Raw genomic sequence first — 10,124 nt, 5'->3', positions numbered from 1 at the left:
TCGGGAGACCTTGACGGCCAGTCCATGACGTTGACTCCCGCATTCTGAAGGAAATTCTTTGACAAAATTGCTGTGTGGGGTCTGGCATTGTCGTGTTGGAAGATCAAACCGGGTCCATGTTATGCCATAAAAGTCAGAAGTTCTGATGCCAGTACCTGGTCGCGGTAAGCAGCAGCGTTGAGGTTGCCACGGATGACAAGAAGCCTGGAACGTGCATCGCCACAGAAAGCACCCCACACCATGACACTTCCGCCTCGAAATCTGTCAATTTCCTGTACACAACACTGGGCTTAATGTTCATGACGGCGCCTCCACACCCTCGCCCTACCATCAGCAAATCGAAGATTAAATCGGGACTCATCACTGAAGACGACTTGATTCCAATTCCTCTGAGTCCATCGTAAGTGTCGCTGTGCCCACAATTGACGTTGACGTCTGTGTAATTGAGTCAGAATCGGCCCGCAGTATGGCCGTCGTGCTTGAAGGTGAGCAGTTCTCAAACGGTTTCGAACAGTTTGCGCACTCAGTCTACCCCTAAACAGCTATTTCTGGTTGATGTAGCCGTCAAAAATCGGTTACGGAGGTGACGTAAGACAATCTGACATTCCTCTGCATGTGACGTCACACGTGGTCGACCTGGCCAAGGGCGATCAGCGGTGGTACCCGTTTGCTGTAGACGCGTCTGTAAATCATAAACAGTCCGTCGACTAAAACCCATCGGGGGGTCACGGGTGGCCCAGTCGTCTAAGGCGCCAAGATTCGCTGTGCAGAGTTGCGTCCCTTGGGCACGCCAGAAACCTATGATTGTGGGTTCGAATCCCGGTTCGCCCCGATTATGTTTCTAGGTTTGTCAGCACAATACCCGTGCTCGTTGGTTTCACCGAAGTGGTAAACGTCTTAAACCTGCATCACTTCAGGCTTTCCTCCCACATTAAGCTGACACGCCGTGATATAACTGGAATACTGTTAAAAGCGGCGTTAAACCGAACTCACTCACTCACTCACTCACTACAACCCATCTTCCTTGCGACTTCAACTACGGACGTTCCCGTCTGCAGCATGCCGATGGCACGTTCACGTTGCACATTTGAAAGGCGTGGCATGACAAATGGCCGTAAAATCTTTTGTTTTCTTGTGTTTTTCTTTCTTTTGTTTATGACTGCTAACAAGTTTGGCTGAAAACATGTGCGGTATTATGGCCACGTGACCAGTTGCACGTGAAAAACCACTTTTGCCACTATAGTGCTGTGCACATGATTTTGATCGATTCACAAAAACGGGTGTTATCTGAAGACAATACGTGGCCATTACTGTTTAAATACACAATAAGGGCCCACAATGACAACTGGTCAAAATGTTAAAATTTTAGGATTGTGAAGTTTTTGATTTGGTTCAGTATACATATCCGTGTTTAGCAATTGTCGTAACCACGTCCCAAGGTATAAATATTAGGTAAATATTTGTTTTTTATGCTTTTGCATCAACAGTGACAATCGTGTGAGTTTGGATTGAGGCCGCTCTAAAACTATCCAGTTGATGTTTGTTTGTTGTTTACCGCCGCACTCGGTGTGCCATCGACCCCCCTTGCGTGGATCGATGCTCATGATGTCTATCACTGTTTTGTCTCGTCCAGGCTCGATTATTTACAGATAGCTGGTGTATTGCTGAGTGCGGCGTTAAACAACAAACAAAATCAAGCAATCTACTGGACATGGTAATTATTTCATTGACAGAAAATGACTTCATGTAGAAATAAAAGGCATTGTAGGTACATTTTCTAAACGTCCTGTCCTTCAATATTTGGGGGTGGAGCATGGAATATTTGTCAGAAGTAGAATATTACCCTTCAATGAGTAGCCGAAAATGGTTTGTTTTAAGATTTTATTCACGATACCAACCTACATTCAATGCTCAGGTTGCCTTCTTTGGTCTTTACGTGATCCTGATAATTGGTGCATATATGTTCTCACTTCTAGAGTAAGCGGAAACAAGTTCTGGTCCTTGATGTCTCTCCTTGTAAGCAACTTAAGACCGGACACTGGAATGTCCACACAGACAAGGATAAACTCTTCAACTAGTTCCCATGAGCTGCTGAGGCTTCTTGGAAGCGCTTCCAAAGAAGGCATTTGTATTTTGGCGTTGCCACCAGTGTCTGGAACTCAGCAGAGTAAACTGAGAGCACCAAGGGCCAGCATATTTTTTTTTAAAAACTGCAGGCCCAGTCAAAAGAATGCAGGCCCAAACATTCTAACTGAAGCAGAGAGACATACTCTTGCAATATAACTTACAAAACACAACCAGTCAACTCGAAACTTTTACCGCCATCATTCCGACTCTGAGGTGATAGATGAAACCTACATATATCAAGGACATTATCATCTTGAAAAATATTTTTAAAAGTTTGCTACTACATCCCATACACAATTTAAAAGGTCTTATCCTACTGTTTATAAATGTGAAAGTTATGTTTATCACATTACTTAAGCAATGCAGCGAACATATTCTTAGGGTCCAGAATAAGCACCAAGGAAGCGAATATTATGGCGATTTTCGGCATTTTTTTTTATTGTTCATAGAGCTATCCACAAACTTATTTCATTTTTAATTTTCATTGTTAGAGTAATCGGAAAATGATGAAAAAAAGAATTTTAAGTACGATCTATCACATATTTCCGATAATAGTGGGTTTCCGCTCAATGTGAAAATATCGGAAAATACCTCCCTTTTCGAAGCTCTGTATGACTAACACGTGAGAAAATTCGTTTGATTTTCGGTATTGTAGAAATCAATAATGTTCGCTTGTTATACTCGCTAGGGGTATATTCGCATTTGTAACACTCGATTTTATTGGTTAGAAATTAGTTTCTAATGACGCTTTTGCCGTAATCTAATATAAGTTTGTTTGTTTGTTGTTTAACGCCGAACTCCGATATATTCCAGCTATATGACGGAGGTCTGTAAATAATCGCGTCTGGACCAGGCAATCTAGTGATTAACATCATGAGCATCGATCGACGCAATTGGGATCGATGACATCTATCAACCAAAATCAGCGAGCCCGACCACCCGAAATCGTGTTAATTTGAACGTTTTAATTAGGAACTCGCGACCTATGTTTAGAATATGGAACGTTTTGCTAGCTGTACGACCTGTGACAAAAATGTCTAATACATATATTTGGGCATTCAGCATCCTGTCGGAGCCTAAAATAAATTGGGGCGACAAATGCCGAGATGACATTCGACATACATTACACGAAATATTAACTTAGATGAAAGTTTGACATTTTTTAAAAATATGTTTGATTTTATGTATTACTTTACTGACTTCATTTACGATTAGATTGAAACGTCTGTATGTTAACTGCTCTTTTACATGTTCAATATGGACCCGTTGTCGAAGCATGCGTCCAGACCCGTGAAGATTCCGGGGTAGAATAGGTCTTCAGCAACCAATGCTTGCCGTAAAAGTTGACTATGCTTGTCGTAAAAGGCGACTAACGGGATCGGGTGGTCAGGCTCGCTGACTTGGTTGATGCATGTCATGGATCCCAATTGCGTCGATCGATGCTCATTATAATAATCACTGAATCGTCTGGTTCAGACTCGATTATGTACAGACCGGCGTCATATCGCTGTAATATTGCTGAGTGCGGCGTTAAACAACAAACCAACCAACCAACGAAGCATGCGTCCCAGATTATTTCTTTTTCAATGACAATACAGGAAATAGTTCATAATTTTAAATAAATTTATAAAATACCATAAACTGAAATGAAATACGTATTTTCTGACTTTGTGAAAAGTGATAGATTTGATAAATGAATGATATGACAGGTTGGTTCTTGACACTATATATCATTTTGACGTGGCTACGGTGTGGCCCTTACACCTGCAGGGGCCTGCCGTGTTGAAAGAGTTAAGGAGTGGAGTACTTTGAAGCTGGAGCCTGTTTCACCAAGCAATGTCAGTGTTATGATTCATTCACATCCACAAGGGCCTGTCGAAATCCGCTCGAGAACAAATCTGTCGGCCTCGAACCTCCGGGTCGATGTCTATTTCGAACACTGAGTCTCAGCCAAATTCCTGATGAGACTGAGCTTATCTGATATGCCTTATGCTTCTAAAGGGTGGCCATGGTTGGGAAATAATTTCTAAAGGACAGGACTATCATGGGGTTCTATAAACCTTGCAACCAGTCGTCTCCCGGAATTTTAAGCTTCGAACACATATGAGAAATCTTAAGTCAGAGCTGTTTTTAGTTATGCCGAAGTCCTTGTCGGCTGCCTCAACAACTTTCTTAACGAGCGTCAACTCAATTTTATGGAACAAAACTAGAGGATCCGCTCTTTACCGTCAACAAACGTGGTCTACTATTGTTGTTTTCGGGACACCAAAATCTGTCCATGCTTTTTTGTAGCCCATCATCTTTGATCGCATTTCCGCAACGGTACCCTCCAGTTGCTTATTTGTTTATTGTCGGATCTACTGACATTCTATCAAAATCAAAAGTTGCCCTATTTAAATTGCTCCTATCTGGACTGGTTTTAACACCTCTTTGAACAGTATACCATTTATATCACGGTGTTAAAAGTTGGTGGTTAGAGAGTAGGTTCCCTATAATATGTGATATAGATTGTGGGTTCCCCAAAAATAGTGTTTCGCGATACCCTGGTGCCATCACTGCTTTTCTTTGGTCCATTGATATAATTTTGACAACAATTTTGCCCTTTACGCAAATTGGAATCTGTTTCGGCATATAATCTAGACTGGTTATAGTTTATATTTATTTGAACCTGGTCGATGTTTCTGTTGGACTGAAGTCACCAAGTTTCATCCAAAACGCAGTAGCATTAACCGCTGCTGAGTAAACTACTGGGGTAAAGTTTGGGGAGGGACTGCCCCCGTCAGGACATGCTTGCGATTTTCAGCGGTTCATTCATATGATTTTCACAGCTATTTGCCCTTTACGCCAAATGGATCTTCTGTAGAGTACATCAAAGCTGATTATTATCTTTCATTGATGCGGGAGGATTCCGGTCTGGGTGAAATGGAGTAGGCTCACTTCAAGAGTGAATTGTACAACACACAGGTAACCGATGAATTTACGACGCGTCTGTCACGGAGTTTTGTTAGATTGGTGACTGTGTATGTCCGCTTTATCCTGGAGGGTTTCTAGGTCTTCGGTCGTGCCGACCACAAGCGCATGTTACTAACACATCCACTGTGTTCAAATATGCATCTGCTCACCCAGTTTAATTTCGTTTGTTCAGTCCATACGTATTCCTTTTTCATTGGCCAGGATACGCGCTAGTGTATAGTTGTAAAAGAAAATCTGTCAGGATCTTCATAGAAGGAAAGATAAAGTACAATCGTATGTCGAAAGTTTAATCATTCGACGATATATCACTGATATTGACATTTATTACCAGGAAATTTCGAAATAACATTTAAAAAACGGCACTAAGGATAACATGTGCCATTTCACATAACACTCAAGAAGAATTGATTACGACAGTGAACTTAGTTCACAACAATACCTCAAGTATCCGCGAGTCCAGTATATATTCAAAGGATGGATCAGATAAAATGCCCCATAGATCAATTGTCACTGTCGTGGATAAACCTCAACAAAGAGAAAATGTCAATATCAGTTTTTTACACGAAAGAAACTATTGGCTAAATGGAGACTAGTCTCTGTACAAAGAAACCATACATGATAGTTTGGTTCAGTTCTTTTACTGTCAAATGCATGGGTATGTCTAAGGTAACGTATCCAACACCAACTGCCGGAAGATGGCGCCACTAGTTTCAGTGCACTCCGTCAGACTGCTCACGCTTTGGTAAATACACTGGCCAAAGGCAACCCTTACGGCAGGTTCGGCAAGGACTCTCCTGAAGGTAGAAACAAAAATATATTTTCACCAAATAATGACCCTGCATTGATGTTCAAATTTGATTCGCGTTTAGCAATTCTCATAGCCACGTCACAAGGTGCAAGTATGTGTATTGTGTACGTTTGCATCAACAGTGTGACAATCGTGAGTTTCGTTTGAAACTGTCAACTTGATGTGGGAAGAAGCCCCAAAGAGATGGCCTTAGATATTTACCACCTTGTTGAAACACGCGATCACGGGAATGCTGATGACAACCCTAAAAACATTAATCGGAACAATTTGGGATTCGAACCAACGATCATCGATTTCTGGCAGTCCTAAGGTCCACAGTTCTGCGCAGTAGATTGCGGTGTCACAGACAACTGGGCTACCAATAATACCCAGGTGCCATGGGTGGACTTACTCAAGAAATATTCACATATGTGAATGTTATGGCTGAGCTGTAAAAAACAACATTTGTTGTCTTCAGTCAATCAATTTTAATTCAGAATGATAGAACACATAACGAACAATACAACGAGTGGCTGAAAGGTTCTGTTTGTTTGTTATTTAACGCCGCACTCAGCAATATTCCAGCTATATGACGGCGGTGATTGACATCAAGACCATCGATCCACGCAATTGGGATACGATGACGTGCATCAACCAAGTCAGCGAGCCTGACCACCCAATCCCGTTAGTCGCCTTTTACGACAAGCTTAGTCGCCTTTCACGGCAAGCATTGGTTGCTGAAGACCTATTCTATCCCGGATCTTCTCGGGTTTTGAAACGTTCTGAGTCTAACTATGCGGATCGTAATAAGCGACTAATAGGCTTAATATTTTTATTTCAGTTTAGCACCAGTGTTTAATTGTGTTCTGTTTCCGGATTTCGGTATACAAGGAATCACACAATTGTTTATTGTTTGATTTAATTTAATATTTACAAAAGATCCTTTGATTAATCTCAAAACCAATTTTCCTCCCGAAAGGCTTTAAAAATCTGAAGAAAATGTCTTAATACCTTGACTTTTGGGTTTTTTCATTGAATTTATCCGCATATAAATTTCATCTGTACCAATTGCTATGTCCAGGTTTTCTTAAAAAGAATTTGGTAGTTTTTTGGATGGACATTTTTTTAAAAAGGCCAAGCGTTCCCCCATCAATCATACTATTACAGACATATACGTTTTCATTGAACTGTTTTTATTTATCTTATACCAGCACTCCGTTCATCTTCCCACGTATGGTATTATTAGACCTCTCGATGTTCAAAATGTACAGTGTATCTTCCAGTTCGGTCTCTTCATATACACACTGTACTATTCACCTACCCATGTATCTTATCAAAAGGCCTCCAGAGGTAGACACTTTACAGTTCACCTACCCATGTATCTTATCATTAGGCTTCCAGAGGTAGACACTTTACAGTTCACCTACCCATGTATCTTATCATAAGGCCTCCAGAGGTAGACACTTTACAGTTCACCTACCCTTGTATCTTGTTATAAGGCCTCCAGAGGTAGACACTATACAGTTCACCTACCCTTGTATCTTATCATTAGGCTTCCAGAGGTAGACACTTTACAGTTCACCTACCCTTGTATCTTGTTATAAGGCCTCCAGAGGTAGACACTTTACAGTTCACCTACCCTTGTATCTTGTTATAAGGCCTCCAGAGGTAGACACTTTACAGTTCACCTACCCATGTTTCTTATTATAAGGCCTCCAGAGGTAGACACTTTACAGTTCACCTTCCCTTGTATCTTATCATGAGGCCTCCAGAGGTAGACACTTAACAGTTCACCTACCCATGTATCTTATCATAAGGCCTCCAGAGGTAGACACTTTACAGTTCACCTACCCTTGTATCGTATCATAAGGCCTCCAGAGGTAGACACTTTACGGTTCACCTACCCTTGTATCGTATCATAAGGCCTCCAGAGGTAGACACTTTACAGTTCACCTACCCTTGTATCTTATCATGAGGCCTCCAGAGGTAGACACTTTACAGTTCACCTACCCTTGTATCGTATCATAAGGCCTCCAGAAGTAGACACTTTACAGTTCACCTACCCATGTAACTTGTCATAAGGCCTCCAGAGGTAGACACTTTACAGTTCACCTACCCATGTATCTTATCATGAGGCCTCCAGAAGTAGACACTTTACAGTTCACCTACCCATATATCTTATCGTAAGGCCTCCAGAGGTAGACACTTTCTAGTTCACCTACCACCCTTGTATCTTATCATAAGGCTTCCAGAGGTAGACACTACACTTCACCTACCCATGTATCTTATCATTAGGCCCCTAGACGTGCACACTGTAAAGTTCACTTCCCATGTATCTCATCTTTAGGTCTTTAGAGAGGCATACTGGAAAGTTCACTACCCGTGTATCTTATCATAAGGCCTCCAGATGTATACACTGTACAGTTCACCTACCCATGTATCTTATCATAAGGCCCCTATGATACACTCTACAGTTATCTACCCATGTATCTTATCGTCAGGTCTCTAGATCTACACAACGTGTTTACGATGTTTGTTTGTTTGTTGTCTAACGCCGCAGTCAGCGAGCCTAACCACCTGATCCCTTTAGTCGCCTCTTACGACAAGTGTACCATTGAGTTCCGTTTCTTTAGAGGCATTTCGGATCTGTTCTGTTTGAAAAGGCAACGTTTAGACAATCGCTCAAATATTTATCAAATGATCAATTTAGAATCGCATAATTCTGCGTTACCGCACGCGCACTGACAACCATGACTGACACCAGATTTGTTTCTTGCAGAGATTCACTTTTAATTCATGAAAGTAGTTTTATGAAAGTACTAAAAACTTCTCCCAGATACCAGTACAGATATCATATATCGGTTGCTTTCTATGTCCTGAAAGGTCACATACCAACAAGAACGATTCAGAAATTTAATGTTTGGATGGATGAGGGGGTGAAGTCAAACGTTACAAATATTTATCGCCTGAACTTCCGGTAATTACGGCTGGCACTGAAATGTCACTTTGAATCAGTGAATTATTTATCGTCTGAACTTCAGATAATTACGGCTGGCACTGAAACGCACTTTGAATCAGTGAATTCTAATTGTGCGATTATTCTTTACCTAGTCTTACAAACGATACTATGCCCATACAGGTACTTATGTTTGAAAACGATCGCATATACGGGAAAACGCATTGTTTGTCACTATTCAAAGTTGAACGGTCGCCATTTTGTGAGGAAGGAAATTTGATTGTCAGTATTGGAATGTTATGTTAATTTCCACCATTCTTTCATCTTAAGAGCTCTCTATATGCGAAATCATTCTAAACGCAACGTTAAATCCGATGGACGTATTTTATGATTCACCATTCTATATGTCTTATCTTAAAACATCCAGATGTACACAAGGTATAGTTCACCGCGAAAGTTATCTTATTCAGTTGATTTGAATGGACACTTGTACAGTCACCCTACCTGTGTCCATATGGACATGAATCAAGAGCCCCAGGCAAGTTATCGCTGGTCCAACATGACGCTTCCTCCTCGATTTCTGTGAAAGAGAAAAACGATAACCTAAAACTAAGGACATAACATCTGATAATTATGTATGCATGTGTGCTCGAGTTATGACCATTTGTAAATCAAAGTATTCTTGTTAATAGTACTGTAGTACCGTCGATTTATTTTCAGGAATCAACGGCTTGGTTGGTTGGTTTGTTGTTTAACGCCACACTCAGCATTATTCCAGCTATTTGATGGCGGTCTGTAAAAATCGAGTCTGGACCAGACAATCCAGTGATTAATATCATGAGCATCCATCCACGCAATTGGGATCGATGACATGCATGACCTCCCGATCCCGTAAGTCGCCTTTTCGACAGGCATAGTCGCCTTTTCGACAGGCATAGTCGCTTTTTACGGCAAGTATGGGTTGCTGAAGACCTATTCTATCCCGGAGTCTTCACGGGTCGTGACACATGGCCTAAGTGTTAAAAGAAACTGCTCAAAGAAAACTGGACATGCGTATACCTGTTTGGTTGCGGCAGAAGGTTGCGTAGATAAGGAATAGTTTCTGCATTACATCAATTTCTGTACAGCCCGCTGAAGGGAGTTGGCATTCCGCCACGCTGGTCAGTGTCTGATCGCTGCAGAGAGAACATGATTTATTACAAGTGCTTCTGCCTAATATTCAAATGTTGTGTTTTCTATTTTAAAGGTAGCATAATGTCAATTTAATCGACTTGATGATTT

At 41.3% G+C, this 10,124-nt stretch overlaps 1 protein-coding gene across 3 annotated transcripts in view; it reads right to left on the bottom strand.

The window, feature by feature from the left end:
- Positions 1 to 5,373: 5,373 nt before the first annotated feature.
- LOC124138082 overlaps positions 5,374 to 10,124 on the bottom strand; it is a 42,713-nt gene continuing 37,962 nt past the window's right edge. For all 3 annotated transcript variants that reach the window (XM_048393281.1, XM_048393280.1, XM_046504600.2), the window contains exons 3-5: positions 9,903 to 10,018; positions 9,348 to 9,423; positions 5,374 to 5,894 (exon numbers count right to left, since the gene is read on the bottom strand). In XM_048393281.1, the coding sequence (XP_048249238.1) occupies positions 5,762 to 5,894; positions 9,348 to 9,423; positions 9,903 to 10,018 (325 nt within the window). In that variant the 3' untranslated portion in view covers positions 5,374 to 5,761. The remainder of the gene's footprint in view (positions 5,895 to 9,347; positions 9,424 to 9,902; positions 10,019 to 10,124) is intronic.

Source organism: Haliotis rufescens, unplaced genomic scaffold (assembly GCF_023055435.1).
Source record: "Haliotis rufescens isolate VD_foot unplaced genomic scaffold, xgHalRufe1.0.p SCAF_12, whole genome shotgun sequence".
In the NCBI taxonomy this organism is placed as follows: domain Eukaryota; kingdom Metazoa; phylum Mollusca; class Gastropoda; order Lepetellida; family Haliotidae; genus Haliotis; species Haliotis rufescens.
The sequence above is the reverse complement of the archived record's forward strand: the minus strand, read 5'-3'. Positions and strand labels throughout refer to the sequence as shown.